General features: G+C 38.2%; 1 protein-coding gene across 1 annotated transcript in view; it reads right to left on the bottom strand.

Annotated features, from left to right (window-relative positions):
• The window catches only part of LOC100700775 (exostosin-1), a 312,004-nt gene that overhangs the window by 46,527 nt on the left and 247,148 nt on the right, over window positions 1–18,329 (bottom strand). The window contains exons 4-5 of the mRNA XM_003456622.5: window positions 5,973–6,066; window positions 450–557 (exon numbers count right to left, since the gene is read on the bottom strand). Of these exons, the coding sequence (XP_003456670.1) occupies window positions 450–557; window positions 5,973–6,066 (202 nt within the window). The remainder of the gene's footprint in view (window positions 1–449; window positions 558–5,972; window positions 6,067–18,329) is intronic.

The raw sequence follows: 18,329 nt of genomic DNA, 5'->3' as shown, positions 1-18,329 counted from the left end.
CCACAAATCTGTTTCCACACATTTCTGATCTATGCATTGTGCTTCTAAGTTTGAATCAGCCCCAGCTGGATTCTTGCGGGTTCCCATGGGGATTTTGAGCCAGAGAGGACAATTATAACTGGGAAGATGGGGGCATTTCACCATCCAGACACTGAATTAGCCGACGCTGAAAGGGCACAGTTTATCTTTTGTTGGTGTAAAGTGCAAGGGAAGTTTGTCCTCTTTATCCAGGTTACATGTTGGTGGCTTTTGCTAACCTTGATCCATTTACATATATTTATATATGTAAAAAAATTTATATATATATATATATATATATATATATACGTATATATATATTTTTTTCTTCTTCATCTGTTCATACTATTGCTGGAAAACTCATACATCTGCTGAAGAATGTATCATATTTCCATTTCCCCATCATTTAATTTTCCAGTGTTTTACAGTACCTGTAACAGCAGCCTCTCATCGCCAATGATGGCGGCTTTCCTCCAGTCAATTACTTCAGAGAAGGGAAGCTCCCAGCCATTACTTAGAATAACTGGAATACAGGCAGCCTGTGAGGAAATACAAATGAAAAATTAAAAACAAACACGAAGAAAGGGGCACTACAAGCAGAGGCCATTCTATTTTGAGCTGAAGTGGAAAATACACTCGTCAGAAATTTACTGTAGTTAACTGTGTGGGCAACCATGGGACTCCTAGAGTAGCTTAAATAACACACTCTCAAAGACATTTGCAAATTGGATGTGTAGAAGGATATCAGCTGAGCCAATAGAGGGTGTGGCCTTAATTCAGTTTAAAGTTTTTGGTTGTGATTGTGAACTTGAGCAAATGTTCACCTCAGCCGGGCTGTCCTCCCTATAAGACGAAGGGAAATAAAGGGTAAAGAAAACGTGAAACTGTTTACAAGATTTAGTAGATGAAGTAAAGGAGAAAAATCACAGTGATGCATAAAGTGTAAGCAGAATTTTAAAGTAGAGCAGTGGGATGGATCAGCTTTAGGTCTTTTTTTGTAAGGGATTTATCTTCTTTGGTAGCTTCCCTTTAATGAGACACTTTCAACACGTTCCAAATAAGTCTTTCAGAAACAAATGGAGTTGCCAAAAAGATTAAGGACAAAATAAACTGTATTTATTTATTTTTGCTGTATGCCTCAATATTTAGAGGGTTCATTTGTGTGACTTGATTCATAGGGAGCTGATTTCATTTCCCACAGGAACTCTGTGCGTTGCTCTAAATTCATTTTATGAATAAGAATAACTTTATTAATCCCCAAAGGGAAATTGCTTTGTAACAGTTGTTCAAAATTGTGGAAGTTGTAAAATTATACAACTTCAGCAGAAAGAAAAGAAATTTTACAACTAGATGGAACGAAGGACCTCCCATGACGTTCGCTGGAGCAGTTAGTCATTCTCCAAACGGTTCATCATTCGTGTTTAATCGATGAGAGTTGATTGCGCACTCCTCTGCACTATTAAACTGTGTTTAAATGGAAGATACTCTATTTTCTGGCTAATTTATTTCATTTCACATATTTTATGCATCATTTAAAGGCTTGTGGTGTTGTTTTATTGTATTCTCTGCTAAGATTATTATAACAGCTTGAACAACCTGGCTTCACATGTTAGAAAGCAGGTCTAGGCTCTTTAGACGCCGATCCATGACTGAAAATACATGATATTGTGTGTTTTCCTATTCAGGTTTCCAGACATGCATTTTTGTCATCATAATTTCATTAATTTTAGCAAGATCCCCTACACCAGTGGCTGAAATGCAGAGCCTCCAGCACATTTTATAGATAGCTGTAGACGCTGCTTTACCTGTTCCCTGATGATTTGAACCACAAATTTCACATTACAATCACTCCACAACACCTTTTGTCACTGATATGATTTTCAGTCCAGTTCTCATGTAGCTTGCCATACCTCAGCCTTTCCCCCCTGTTTCCCTTCCTTAAGACTAGCTTCTTGACAGCCAACCTTCCACTGAGACATTTCTGATGAGGCTTCAGTGAGCAGTAGATGGACCAACTGAAGGGCTGGATGCATCTCTCGGGTCCTGCATCAGATCTTTTCTGTTTTTATTTTCTTTTTCCTGCTAGTATAAAAAGGCCTAAAGGTACAATTTGAAATTAGTTATTTGCTAAGTTGTCTGTTAAGTTTAGACGCAAACCTGGTTAGCTGCCTGTTTTAATGCTTTGAGCATGTGTTTTTGCTTGTTAAGGGGCTTAACAAGCTAAAAACAAATTCCTCCAAAAGTAGTCAGGTATAAGGTGATGTTTAGCACTGTTGCCTAACAGCAAGAAGGTTCCTGATCTTAATCTTTTTGTTTGGTGTCTGTGCCTGTGTATGTTTTTCTCGAGGTACTACAGCTTCCTCTCGTAGTCCAAAATCGTGCTTGCTAGGTCTAATGAGTGGCTCTAAATTGGCAATTGATGTGAGATAGAAGAGTTACTTCAAGTTTACATGGCAAAATGTTGCATGAATGTACATTTAAGTCTGGCCAGTGGTCTTATTTAAAGAGCCCATATTTTCAAAAAGGTCCATTACATTGCATTAAATTGCTTTTAGGTTTTAAAACAAGAAGAAATAAAAAAAAAACAATGGGAAATTTGAAACTCACACAACATAGCAAAAATATTGTTTCTGTCTGTTTTTGAGTTAAAGATACACTGCATTATATTTTCCCTTTGCTGGCAAACATGACCATTACGTGATGTGTGTTCAAAGAGCGGCTGCTCAGGCCAACTGTTGCCCCTCCACATGATTCGCTCTGTAGACGACCATGCCACAGTTGATCAATGTACACTTAGTGGAGCTGTCCTGTGTGACATCCTTCCAGGAATCATGCTGTAGCTCTATGATTCCTGGAAATCATAGCAGCAAAAGAAGGCATTTAGTGTCTCTTTGTTGTGCTTGTCTTGTCCACCATGGGAGTGCTTGCCTTCTCTCAAATCATTTCTTTAGCAAATGCTTGTCATCTATGCACATCTGACATGCAGCACTTAAGCACACTGCTTGAATACATTCCTTCTCTGGTGTACCAGGAACTTTTTTCTTGTTATTTAATGGACAGAAACCTTCTGAGACCGCTCATATCAAGTTCCTGAAGTAAGTTCAGCCATTTCCTTCACTAGTGTACAACAAAGAGGGCATCACAACCAAACAATATACTTAGAGATGGGACAGCAGGCTGATTTCTCCCACACTCTGTCAAAGACTGAGATGGCTGTGTCTACTACTATACGACCGACTACTAGTTACAGTACAGCTTTAATTATTGGACTTTTTTTTATTGCCGTTTTTAGAACTGTACCATTCCACTTAGAAGAAATGCTAAATTTGCTCATGACTTTAAATGGAACACTTTTGAATAGAAAAGTAATTGTGTAATTTGGTAAGTTGCCTCTATGTTGGTGAGTTATTTTTACTAAATCAAAAAGGCCAACTGCAGTTTCACTGATGAAAATTTCCAAAAATGAACAAATGTGCTTTTTGCAAATGAACTCTTCATGTGTAGTTGTTAAGTAGCGGCGCAGTGACTGCAAAGAACGAACAAATTTCAGTATGTTTGGTATTTTCATTTAAAGTTCAAGTTTGACTGGATTCTCAATCAAGTGAAACCGAGAGATTAAAGGAGATTCACAAAATGCCGAGTGCATTACGGGTGACCTGTCGATGCAAATTCTCACTGCTTTGATTAGTCTGGCTTTGTGAGATGACGTTCTCTTTTCTCGTCTTGTCTTTTTTCCCCACTATCATCCTCTTACATGTCTCTCTGTTTGTCAGTCCTCTCCTCTACTGTCTTCTGAATTTTGATGATTATTAAACCATTGCAGAGGTTTATTTTCTCACCTCTAGCAAACACATCGGACATGCTGAAAAGGCCATTAAAGTAATTGGGATGCATTTAAATGAAAGTTTTTTTAAGCCGAAATTTTTTAGCCATTTCTTCTTTCAGCTAAACCTGCTGGCTTTGATACTGTAAAATTCAGCCTTGATTTGCTCATTGCTTTTGGTTAAAAACAGTGAAATTCATGGTGCCAGAAATCAGCTACAGAGAAGTCAGTAGTGTTTGTCTTATTTGTCTTATGTGCACCCTTCTAGAAGCAGGCATATAAATGTGTCATTACTAATTAAATAAATTACTAACATTAATAGTTTAAAATACTTTGCTCACAATTACAATACTTATGTATACCTTAAAATATGCAAACTTTTACAAAATATATGTTAAGCATTAGTGAAACAGTGAAGAATTGTGTAAAGTTCATCTTCAAAGGAAACACTTTTGAAACTTTGAAATGTTTTCAGACACAGCTTTGCTCTAAGGGCAAACAGATTTTGGTTTGTTTTGTGCTTTCTCAAGTTTCGCTACAACTTAATTAGTGAGTGTTTACAGTCAGCATTTTTCATTTTTCATTACTGTGCTGTATCGATTTATGCCTCAATAGTGTCTAGGCTTGTGCAACTTAGTCCTAGTCAGACGTCTAAGATGTTCTAGGAAAACATAAACACCATAAAGGTTTTTAGAGTGACAGTTCTAAAAAACTCCTGAGGTTAGCATGCACTGCCCATTAATGTCTGAATGTAAATGTGTATTCTGTCTACATAATCAGAAGCATAAAATAAACGAAGAAGAACAAGGAAAACAAGACTGCCAAGGGCAACCACAAGACAGAGCCAGATACTTAATGTCAAAACAACATTACGACAACGTGCTAATGAAAGATGAAAACGTCTGCGGTCTGAGGATGAGTGTGAATGTCCCTTTTTAGCTTCTCTGCGGTGTATCAACAGAAAGAGGCTTTTTGTGTCAGGGAAATGACAGATTGTCAATAGTAATAAGACGCTGTGCTGTAGGAGGAGGACACGAAACTGTTTGATTAGTCAAGTTTCTGAGCTTGAAGCTTTACAGCCTGACTGACAAGCCTTTACCAGTAATTCTATGGGTCTATTTTCTCTAAAAAAAGAAATGACCAGAAGAAAATTATTTAATTTAATTAAAAATCTGGGTGTTTTAGACAATAAATATTAAAACAACGACCTTTTCTCTTTTTTTAAGATATTAAACATTTTGTATTGGGATGCATCTGATATTTTCTCTTATGACTCTGACAGCAGCTCAGGATCCAAAGAGGACTTCTTCTTCATGATTTTTTTTTTTTTAATTTAAGTTACGATTATTAAAACATACAGCATAATATATTATGTATAAACAACTAGAAAAAACAAAGGAAAAAAATCCCAATTTCTTTTAAGATGTGTGTTTCCCATATGATTTGTGAGACATCTCATATGATTTGGCCACTTTCTCGTTTTTTTCATACAACAGAAAATGTGGCCTCATGCCAAACATGAAATAGTCATAAGATACCAACTATTTGTTAATGAACAGGGATATGAATTGTCTTTATTGTGGTGACAGATTTTAGATAATTTTAGGTAACTCATCATCCAGGTAAGCAAGGAAATGGAGCTGTGAAACATGCAAATAGTACTCATCTTTCTGCTAATCTATCTCATAGCTTTCTTGCATGAACCTAACCAAGTATTAAAGTACACATCACTGTTTGAACAAAAAATCTTTTTTTTTCTGAGGGGAGAATATGATCAAAAGTTTGGATAGATTTAAACACAAAAATTAATGCCACCACGCACCAGTTATACAGGCTAGGGAAAAATGTCAATTCCCCAACCAGTTGGCAAGTGATTGCTGGAGGTTGCTGGCGGTTGCTAGGTGAAACTGGTCACAAAGACTAAGCTGTGCAGCACTGTATTTGTAAACACTTTTACCTCTTAATAGCATTAAACCTCAACCATTTACCCACTGGTTGTGAAAAACACACTACTGCCTGGTGATTGGAGGTGTGACTCATGACATATTTTATACAAGTATGTATAAAACTACATGGACAAAACAACAATATTTAAAGACATTATCCATGCACATGCAATTGACTGATGTACCTGCAAGGCCTCCAGGAAGCGAAAAGATCCAAGACGCCGGCCCCGTGGCACCAGGCAGAAGGTAGAGTTATGAAGTAGCTCCTGGTAGTCAAACCTATGCAAAGACACATTTTTAGAAAAAAATTAGAAAGTGGGCAAAAAAGTGACTAAAAATGTGCAAAAAGGGTTTTGTTATGTGAAGCGATATTTTAAATATATTCTCAGAATCAACTATCAGACGAGGAAAAGAGAGATAAATAAAGATCAAATGTCTAAAAAGCACATGTGTGTTGTGTATTGTTCAAGACATTTTAGTGCATTTTTCTGAACTATAGAGTGGAAACAAACAAAGGCCAAAGTGAAAAATGATTGTCAGGCTGAATCTATGCTCCCACTTTGTCACTTCCTCCTCAGCGTCCAAACCTCAATTTCACAGAACAATCAAAAGCAGCTTACTTTTAAATTACTACCGCAGCCTTTTTTCAACGACTTATATGTTTCCTAAAATGTGTCTTTGTAGAAGTCAGAGTGGTACCTCCTTCAGATCAAAAGATATGGAGGATGGTGGATAAATAATAAAATGTGCTGGAAATAGCACTCCGCAGCTGTTATAAAATCAAACATAGTGGCCCTGAACACATTTCATCTGATCAAGATATGAGAACAGAGAATCGTCCATGCTGGGTTGCTTTCAGTGAAGGCTTCAGTCAGCTGTGTTGGAGAGAACTATTGATCTGAAAGCATAGTTTATCTTGTCCGTCAAGTGAGATCAATGAAAACGTTTGAAGGCCAGTGCTAATATTTTTCTGATGAAATTCTTTTAGTGCAGGTTAGCATCCCCTTAGGGTAGAGTGAGTTAGATTTCACTCAAAGGTTAGCTGATTTCAACTTGATGCTAGTGTGACTGCAGAGAAATTGAAAAAATAAGAAAAAAATCAAATCATAGCCATCAATTGCTTGTCCTTGTACATTGCTCCTACATAGAAAACTGAAAATTCAGCAGTAATAATGGACTCAACATGTATTATGAATGTACTGTAGTAGTGGTAGAATGGAAGTGAATAATCATTAAACTTAACGTTGGTGGGAGACCTTTAGCCATAGTTCTGTAGTCCTAAGAAAAGTGTGTTGTTGATAATACTGGTACAGACGAAATAGTTAATATATACTGATTATACAGGGAAAAGGTTCATATAGAGACATTTATACTCAGGTTTTAGTACATTTGTAACCTCAACATGATTAAGGTTTGGAGTCTAGCTTTATTTGCATGATTGTTAATACGTTCAAACAGGACCATTTTTATCAGATCCGTGTTGTGATACATTGTGTATGTGTTTTGTCCTGCTGCATATCACTGTATAATGGGATTTCTTCCTCCCCACAGTCTCCATGTACCTGCTCACAGAGGATTTTTGGAGTTCTCTTTCTAATATTATTCTACTATTGTAGGGTCTTTATCTTACTAGAAAGTGCTCTGACATAGCTGTTGTTGTGAACTCTGATACTATTCTGTGGAGTAGAGTAGAGACAGTAGTAACACATGTCCTATGTATAGTGTTATTTAGTTGTTGTCCCATCTCCCACTGGAAAGTGAGATAAAAAGACTGTAGCAAACATAAAAAGGAGCATCTACCATGCAGATAATCAAAGAAATCGAACATATATAAAATATTATATGTGTACTAATATAATACTGAATTCAGGAACAGTAATGCAAGATCGTACGACATTAAAAAGAAAAATTTATTATACTGATACTAATATTTACAAGAATTACTACATTACTTTTTCTAAATTTAAAAAAAAAAACATAACTAATGCCTAAAGTCCAAAATGTGTCATCTAGAGGTAACGCATCAGTGATCATTTCCATTCAATTCAAAAATGATTTGTCTTAAAAAAAAAAAGTCTTCTATAAACTCTAATAGTTGAACTTCAGACTTTACTCAACTTTTTTTTTTCCTGGCAAGTCACTTCTGTCAGTCGAAAGTCTTTGACTTTAAAGCTCTGACAGCGTATGTGTCAGCGTGCGTGTCAGCGCGCGCGTGCGTGTGTGTGTGTGTGTGTGTGTGCGCGTGTGTGTGTGTGTGTGTGTGCGTGCGTGTGCGTGTATGCGCATGATTTGAGGGCTGGCCTGAGGAGATTTCAGTTTGGAGTCTAATCTGTCTGGGGATCAACTGTCCACACAACCTCAACACTAGACAGGTGTGTGTGTGCGTGTGTGCGTGTGTGCATGTGTGCGTGTGTGCATGTGTGCGTGTGTGCATGTGCATGTCCACCTGCCTGGAATGTCTGCCTCAATAATGTGGGTGTATGATAAGTCTTCATGATGAGAAAGCGTCTGGCATATCACTTACTGTCACTGCACTTTTTGTGTGTTGCAGTGTGTGCGTATATGTGTTTGTATTTGTGTGACAGAGGAAGCAAGCATAATAAGATGTCAGACGTCCAGTTTGTCACCCAAAGACAAGGTCATGTTGACTGCCACCGAGGGAAATGAACAAAGACACAGTCAGCTTGTCACATCTAAAGATGGGAATTTGAGAACAACAAGACATACTATTTGGCTAAAATTAAATCTCACTTCACCACACAGCTCCTCTGATTCACGCTTCCACTGCCAAAAATGGCTTTTTTGTAAACTTTGGTCAGTAAAGCCTGATTTGTTTTTTATGATGTCATCATTGCCTGCCTTTTCCAGACGGCAATTCTGTAATGAAATGGCCGGGGAACCTGACTTTTTTTGGTGAGGTGAGGAGATGCAAGCTGAACCCTAACTTTCGACATCGGAGGATTTTTGAGGTCCTTTAAGCCCCAGAGGTGGAGATGGAAGTAGAAATGGAAGCGACACATATATCACAAAATATAGAAAAGTCAGTGTCTCCAAGGATTAATTAGATACACTGTCCTTAAACAGTACAATATACAAGTCTGGGGCTATTTATAAAGTATATTCTGTTCTTATTTCATCATAAATTATATCTAAAAATGTCCTTACTGTTTAAGTTACATGTTAAAGATCAATGTAAAGAACTATAAAGGCTCTCTGCAGTGGTTTAAAATCATCAAATAATTCAGTAAAATACTATATTTTTGGCAAGCTGGTAACTGTGTTCAGTCATGTTGTAAAATCCATTCTCATCCATTCTCTCCCGCTTATTATTTTCAGGGTCGCAGGAGCGGGGGCTGGAGCCTATCCCAGCTGACTTAGGGTAAGAGGCAGGGTACACTCTGGACAGGTCACCAGTCTGTCAGAGGGCTAACACATATACATAGACAACCATTCAATTAACCAGTCAAAACTTCACAGATAGGTCAGCTGACATATCATAAGTAGGTATTGGTTAATTGGTTAGGTAGGCAAAAAAGAAACCAATACCTACTTATGATATGTCAGCTGACCTATCTGTGAAGTTTTGACTGGTTAATTTGAATTTTTTTCTGTTTCCTGTCTTGTATTTAAGCTATTTTTTTTTACTATGACCCTGATGAAGGCCACAAGCCGAAACGCGTTGGTCAATTATTAAAGCTGTTCTTCGTTTCTCAAGTGTTGCTGGAGTTCCTGCTTTTTTAATTCTTTCATCTTCTCCATGCACCTTGGAAGCAGGTGAAGTTGTGCCAGGATTTTTTGCTGAGGAGGCTGGAGAGAACCCACACAATCACGTGGAAACTCCACACACAGATGGAATTGAACTCAGGACCTTCTTGCTGTGAGGCAACAGTGCCAACCACCGTGCCACCATGCTGCCCAAGTTATAAAATGATTAGCAAAATGTTTTGTCATTTGAAATCATAACCTTGTTTAAAATGGTTCGACTTCTGGTAAAGTTTTGGAGGCATTTTAACCAAACAGAAAACTGAGAAAATGTGCACTGGATGCACAGGAAGTGCAGATTATGAAGTGTCTTTATTAGATATTAGACTCTAGTCGCTCTCACTGACTGGCTGATCCTCTCAAAACACAATTTCTCAACTGATTAAACTGTCATCACACCTCCTGAGCCACCTGCCGCAGTGTTTGCATAAAGGGGCTGCAGGGTGTCTCACCTGTGTGTGCACATAGAGCACTACCTTTTCCTTACTGCTAGTTTCCTTAAGTGAATGAGAGCGTGTGTATGCTTTTCTTATGTACATTTATAATGTAAACAATTATTTTTTTCTTGTGCCGGTAACACTGTTCATTTTCAAAGATCTGCACTGAGTGTATGAGAAGGACCTGTTATGCAACTACAATACATGTCACAATATTACAATACCTATGTGAAGCAGTGCAAGAGGTGCAGCTGTAACTGTAAGAAACTATGTTGCACATGCAAATGAGGATGATTTGTTATGATATCTAAAATATAGAACTCATTATTAAAAGCAATCTAGAATATCTCCTTCATGTATTTTATGTTATCTTTATTCAATCAGTTTCTGGTGTATAATCAGCCTTCCCTCCACTTTTCTTGTAATTTTCAATTAACCATGCGTCTCTCCTGTTATCAATCACCAAAACTGTGATGGCAGGCATCTAAATGCAGCAGGAAATGCAACTTTTATATACAACTATACAATGGGACTAAAACCGTGTGTTTAACCTAACTTCAGCTCATGTCTGTTTGTACCAAATGGGTTTTGTGTGATTTTCTCTCTCCTTGTGGACAGGAAAGTCACATAGAGACAGACAAGACAAAGTCAGAGTTGGATGATACCCAGTAAGAGGGAATTAAGAATCAATACGTGCCACATAGAATCACTCAGAACATTTTAGCTGAAAAACAAAAGAAAGAGTGTTGTTCACTATAAAGTAAAAGGGTTTTCTCAGTAGAAGACACTAAATAGTTTCAGGAGTGATGGATCAATACGGTTTACAGAGTGAAAAATGTGCCCTTTTATATCTGAAGACAAGCCAGAGTCCAAAAAACAAAATATTTCACAGAAAATACAATACAGCTGGAGAGCTCTCCTCACAGAAAGACAGACAAAAATATTGTTGGTATTGACAGCTCCGTCTGTTGTTTACCGTCTGATTCAGAAAATATCTCAAAAGGTTCCCAACACGGCTTGAGGATAAAAGGGTAGACACAGATACAGACTGATGAATCAACAACAAAAGTCATAGGTTTATCTAATTCTCCAGAAATTAGAACTGAATCCATGACAGCAGACAATAATTTAACCTGAAATTGACAAGAATCAGTGTAATGATGTGAATCTTCAATGAGATTATTATCAGTTGAGTTGTCTGGTTTGATATTATCATATTGTGCAAACACACAATGCATTGCGTGTTACTTCCATTGGTTTCACTGTCAATACAGAGAAGTGTCAACACATGTACTGACCTGCATGTTTTTAAACTGGAAAAAAGAATAGGTTTACACGTGTTGTACATGGACAGAAAAGCCCTTATTTAACTAGACAGTCCAAGCTCACAACATTTATTATGATAAATGTGATGTGCTATGTAAACTGCAAATGCCTTTACCAGTAATTACTACTACTACTACTCTCTCTCAAACAAACGTTCCTCTAGGTATAATTGTTTAGTATGTGTGGCTTATCATTTGCTGTGTGGACTCATAAATTATGAAGCAGAGAGACACAACCAGGAACATCGTGGAGGAGAAAATAAACAACCTTTGTTCACAGAAGAGCAAACAAGGCTAAAATGTTGCTCACTTGTGTAATTTAGGAGAGAATGACAATGAATTGAATAACTTGAACCACACAGTGGAAAATGTCTTCCTTAGAACAACTACTCAGGCGCCAGAGTCTTTAAATGCAGGATATATATATATATATATATATATACAACACCCAGCACGCCCCTGCGGGCGGTTTATCCCTCAAGCTTGGGTCCTCTACCAGAGGCCTGGGAGCTTGAGGGTCCTGCACAGTATCTTAGCTGTTCCCAGGACTGCGCTCTTCTGGACAGAGATCTCCGATGTTGTTCCTGGGATCTGCTGGAGCAACTCGCCTAGCTTGGGAGTCACCGCACCTAGTGCTCTGATTACCACGGGGACCACCGTTACCTTCACCCTCCACATCCTCTCGAGCTCTTCTCTGAGCCCTTGGTATTTCTCCAGCTTCTCGTGTTCCTTTTTCCTGATATTGCTGTCATTCGGAACCGCTACATCGATCACTACAGCCGTCTTCTTCTGTTTGTCTACCACCACTATGTCCGGTTGGTTAGCCACCACCATTTTGTCCGTCTGCATCTTGAAGTCCCACAGGATCTTAGCTCGGTCATTCTCCATCACCCTTGGGGGCGTCTCCCATTTTGACCTCGGGACTTCCAGGTTATACTCGGCACAGATGTTCCTGTACACTATGCCAGCCACTTGGTTATGGCGTTCCATGTATGCCTTGCCTCCTAGCATCTTGCACCCTGCTGTTATGTGCTGGATTGTCTCTGGGGCATCTTTACACAGCCTGCACCTGGGGTCTTGCCTGGTGTGATAGACCCCAGCCTCTATGGATCTTGTGCTCAGAGCTTGTTCTTGTGCTGCCATGATTAGTGCCTCTGTGCTGTCTTTCAGTCCAGCTTTGTCCAGCCACTGGTAGGATCTCTGGATATCAGCCACCTCCTCTATCTGCCGGTGGTACATACCGGCAGACATATATACATATATATATACATATATATATACATACATATATATATATACACACACATCATCTACAGTCATCTGTTCTGCTTCATTACAAAGTATTAAAGAAGTGGGTAAACATTAGCTGACATAAGCAGCAGCACTAAGAAGGTCTTGCTGTGAGAAAATGAATTTTCTCTCTAATTTCAGTAAAATCAAAATAAAACATACAAATAAAATAAAACAAAAACTCAATGTTAACTTGGAGCGGGGATTCCCTATTAACAGCTCCTCGTGGTGATAGCGCTTGCTCCCATTTTAAAAGAAAGAGACCTCCAGCAGGACTAGGCTAAGGAGGAGTCAGCAATTTGCTGCAATTAGTTAATAAGGGAAAGAGGAGACAAAAACTGAGAGCAAAGAGATCATAAACAGCAACGAGTAAAACACAACTACAGAAGGAGTAGACAAATGTTAATGCATCAGAAGTGATAAGCAGCTAGTGGAGGAGGAGAAGTGTTCAATCCATCTTGGAAAGTCCCCCCAGTAGCCTGAACTTATAGCAGTATAACTAAAGGATGATCCAGGATCACCTGATCTGGCTCTAACTTTAAGATTTACTAGGACTAAAACTGAAAGTGGATAAGAGTTTGTCTCCTGAACCCGAATTGGGTTCCAGAGGAGGGGAGCCTGGTAACCGAAGGTTCTGCCTTAAATTTGGAAAGTCTATTAACCACAAAACATGCATTTACTACTTATTGCTAAAATATAATAGTCTGAAATTATATATTTATTTATTTTTGCTTTTGACAGGAAATGCTTGGCAACCGAAAAAGTCATTATTTATAGTTATAGTTATTAATTATAATTTTTTATAAAAAGTTATAACACCCGTTTGTCTTTATCAACTTATCAACAGAATTCAATTTTGGTCTCTAGTTACAAGAAAGAACGCTGCAAAGTTTGTGTACAAGACAAAATCAATGCTGATAGTGAGACTGAGGAACCTCATCATTCTGTCGCCACTGTTTTCACTTGACAGATATAGTGAAATGTTCCTCCTGATTGTAAAAACTCATTGTCATCATTGGCATTGTGTTCTTGCGTCTGTACTGGATTATTAGAGTTAGTGTATTCCATAACAGTAACACCTATACTCAGTTGTTTTACACTTTACAAATTTGGTCTTTCATTTACCCTTAACCATTTTTTAAATGTATTTATGTATTTTAATTTGTCAGCTACTGCAATTTGCTTCATTTTTCCTTTGTAAGCCAGCTTCGGAAATTGACATTAAACTATTGTTCCAAAGGGTAAAAAAATCAAAGACAACCCAGAAAGACTATCTGAGAGATGTTTAAGAATACAGGTATAAATAGTTTATTTTGAGTTTCCCTAACTTTTTTAAAATGTAAAATGAACCTGTGTAACAGTCCCATATAGTTTGGTATATTGCACTGTAGCTGTTTCCATGTGACTGCTTATTGAAGAAGCAGAAATAAATATTAAAACAATTCAAGAGACACCTCTTAACAACTCTAAGAACTGGACTAAAGGGGATAAAGTTAACTCCTACAACAGTCACAGAAGAGTATATCAACACCTAGCTCTTTAGAGTCCTTTGGAAGCTGTTTAAAAACTCATCAAAACATCAACAAGCTATTTAGTCCATCATTAGAGAGTGTGGCAGGGAATGTGTGCATGTGTGTGTATCTGAGAGAATCAGCGGCTGTGTTCTGGCTAATGTGTGTTCTCACATTAGTGCGGAGGCATGCTTGTGCATTTAAAAGTGGTGCATTGTCTCAAATTTGCATTCAACAAATCACATAATTCAGAGGCCTTATGGAAAATGTTTTCATGCTTTAATGGCCAGTGCTGCAAAGAATCGATGGAAAGGAGCTGAGGGAAGAACTCGCTGCTAATCTGAAGCTTTTTAGTTTGTTTTCACAGAGATAGAAAAAAGTGAAGGATTCTTACAAGCGAGCATATTTTGATGAAAGCAAAGTAGACTTAGATTTTGGTTAAGCATGTGCTGCAGAGGATTAAAGGATTCAGTAAGCTTTAAGCAAACTGCTTGACAGATATTTAGACTGTCAGAAATGATTAGTAAGAGAGTCAAGCAAGCGTGAAATACAGTCCTTCTGTCAGACACTGGTGGAATCTCCCAGACGAACACAAGGTGTCCTTTGGCATTGGTGCCATAACAGGCTGGGTTTATGGCACGGATGCCAGCGTTTCAGCTCCAGCTCACATATAGATGCTTGTAAAAGGCTACTAGCATCACATTTAAACACACCAGGCGAGTGTCAGTCTTTAATGTGCAGAGGTAACCCAACTCATATGCTTTTCTTAAACATAACCAAATAGTATTTGGCATCTAAAACCTAATGTAATAAAACAGCAGCATTTGACACCCTATAATGGTGATGCTGGGAAGACCTTTCAGCAGGGCCTCTCACAATGGATCTTTCTTTTTATAAAAGAATAAATCTGTGCTTAACCCATGCATACAATTTTATACTTAAAGAGCCAAAGGTTATTCACCATCCACCTGCTTCCTTTTATTCTCTTTTTTTCAAAATAACTTCTCAGACCTTTTCTTTCCCACCTGAGCCACAGTTTATGTCTCAGGGGACATCGGCCACTGAAGTTACTGCTTCACTTTTCTTTCTTAGTAAAATCTGTATTTTCCTCGTTGAACATTATAGTTTCAATGTGTCCAATTATTATTATAATTTTTAATCTGCATGCTTCTTTTCCAACTTATTTTTTTTCTGCTTTTTGCTTATTACACAGTAGAATGAGGCATTATGGCTGCTGTTGGCAGGCTCGTACCTGTTGATTTCGAATGAATCAGATTCAGTAATACATCAGCAAAAATGGGGTGTAGCTAATTTGCTATGAACAAGATCTAATAATGTATAAGGTGACAGGATATAATTAGGACTGGATCAGGTGACCCTGAATCCTCCCTCAGTTATGCTGCAATAGGTGTAGGCTGCTGGGGGATTCACTCAATGTGTTAATAGACCTCTCTGCACTGAATCATACTTGTTATTATCTCTGTCTCTCTTCCACAGCATGCCTTTTATCCTGTCTTCCTTCTCTCACCCCAACCGGTCGCAGCAGAGGGCCGCCCCTCCCTGAGCCTGGTTCTGCTGGAGGTTTCTTCCTGTTAAAAGGGAGTTTTTCCTTCCCACTGTCACCAAAGCGCTTGCTCATAGGGGGTCATATGACTGTTGGGTTTTTTCTCTGTATGTATTATTGTAGGGTCTACCTTACAGAATAAAGCACCTTGAGGCGACGGTTGTTGTGATTTGGCGCTATATTAATAACATTGAACTGAATTGAATTTGGCCCCCAAAAAACAGGCTAAAAACTACATTTTTCAAAACACACGGTTATTGGTGAGGATATAGGATTTAAAATCTTTTTCAGCCCTCACACAACTATTCCATCACTTTTATGAGCACAATTGAGAGCATCACAGGAGTTTAGACAACAACAAATAATCTGCAAGTTTGTATGTTTGAAGCATAGCAGCTGTACTTACTTTTACAGTTTTATAACCTTGGCTTAATGGTACTTTATTGTGAAATAAAGACCCTACAATATTAGTGAAAACCTCAAGAATGACACATTCTCCTATGAGCAAGTACTTGGTTACAGGAAGGAAGAACCCTCTTTAGCAACTTGAGAACCAGGCTGAGGGGAAAGAGAAGAGGAAATGCATGATATCAGTACCTACTTACCTGTATAATAAACGAGGTATTATAGTGGCAGTTTCATAGACTTTTAATAATTAAGAAAGTGGATGGATCAATGGATATAAAACCTTTTTTCCTGAATCATCCGTCAGACCAAGCAAATGTGCCGGATTTAAGAAGTCTAATTGCAGTTTTTCAGTGTTTAAGTGCTAATAAGAAAAAACATATTGGTTCTAGTAGCACTTTAATATTGTTTTACATTAAAATTTACCATTTTGATTTCCTTCTCTAAACAAAAGTTTACATGGTTCTGCCTGTTGTTTTCTTCCTTCCTAATCAGTGTAATTTCCTTACAGCAGAGGAGAACAACCTCACATTATGATAAATATACCACAAATAGCAAAAGCAGCACAGAAGTGCAGTAGCAAAGGGAGAGGATAAGGGGAATTCAAACTTTACCTAACAACTCAAACAAACAAACCCAGGGTGAAAACTAACGAAAACAAACGTATGTGCGCCTCTTCAGGCCCACAGGTTCAGAATATGTGTAATATTCACAAGGACTGCTTTTAACCTTCACATCCAAACAACAGAAGCTCCGGAGGTCTCTGGAAGGGCAGCTAAGGCAGAGGTTGGGGAGCAGAGGAGTCCCAGACGGGGTGCATTAAAGTTTGTTAAAACACGACTACTTTAAGGGGAAAATACTGTTAGTATAGCGGTCTATTCCCATCAAGTTCCATTAAAATACCAGAAGACAGATGGCACAGCATCACAGAAACACCTTAGCTTCAAGTGTGCGTGTTTGAGGGAGAACCATTTGCATGTTCATTGCTGTGTCTTTGAGACAGAGAGAAATTTCCATATTTATCACTGTGTGTATGTGTGTGAGTGTGTACGTAAACATCACTGTTCCCTTCTCTCACTGAGTTGAAACACAGGTCTCTGGGCTGGTATTAAAGCTTAATGTTGCAGACTGGCCTGGCACAGAATATTAATGCACACTTACTAATACATGATGCCACACACATATACGCAGGCAGAGCTACAATGTACACAAGCAGAGGAAATGTATCTATACAGTTTGAAGAAAACAAAGTATCAAATCTTAAACAATTTTGTCATTATTGCAAGTCAGATGCTAAATGTATTACCTCACCTGAGCACCTGCCAATGCTGAGTATCAGTCTGGCACCAATATTCTCCTTGCCCCAAATTTAAAGTCTAACTCGGATAAGACAAAATAAATGTAACTGAGAAGAGCCTGCCTCACCATAAGCCATAATGACATTCTCATTCTGTAGAATAAAAAACCAACAATATGTAAAAATATACTTATATTTGCATAACAATTCAAAAAGTTTTAAATGGTACTTAGTATCAGTTCAGACAGGCCACAAAGTCAAGTTTAGCCACAGAGCAATGCCAACATAAATCGCCTGATACATTTCTACACATTCAAATGCATTATCACATATAGCCTATATGTGCAATTTAAGTGTAGATTAGCATGCCCACGGCTGTCAATCTCAGCTCACTTTTGCACACATGAGTTTTATTGCTACTAGTCTGCCAGGAGAGTTTGATAGTGGTGTTTGACTGCTCACAATTTCCAGCAACTCTTTCCCACCTGGTCATGCAATACACATTTTTCCCCTCTAGACAGGTAGTCGCCAGGGGGTTTTAGAGTGAGGCCTTACCTAACCAGTGATATGTCTATTGTCAGTGATGCCTGCTTTGTTCTGTGCTAGGGTCCTGCTGCTGCTTTATGATTTCCATTGGTGTGAAAGGGCAGCGAGTTTCCAAATCACAGCCTTGTAAATTAGTCCAAATTAAAATAGTCATTTTCTTTTGAGCAGTCTAAACTAAAGAGGTCCAGGGCTTCATGTGAAAGAGACATTGTAGAAGTGAAAAAGGACTGACACATTATGTTAAAGACTAACTCATGCACTACCAACTTACAGCATTACAAGCCTGGTACCTTTAAAAAGCAATATGCTAAATTATACCATTTCTTACTAAGAAAAGTACCAAAAGTGCATGTTGGATTTATTCCTCATAGGGTGTGTGGCTTTTGTTTGTATTTTATATATGCC

The sequence above is a fragment of the Oreochromis niloticus genome, linkage group LG15 (assembly GCF_001858045.2).
Source record: "Oreochromis niloticus isolate F11D_XX linkage group LG15, O_niloticus_UMD_NMBU, whole genome shotgun sequence".
NCBI classification, from domain to species: Eukaryota; Metazoa; Chordata; class Actinopteri; order Cichliformes; family Cichlidae; genus Oreochromis; species Oreochromis niloticus.
The sequence above is the reverse complement of the archived record's forward strand: the minus strand, read 5'-3'. Positions and strand labels throughout refer to the sequence as shown.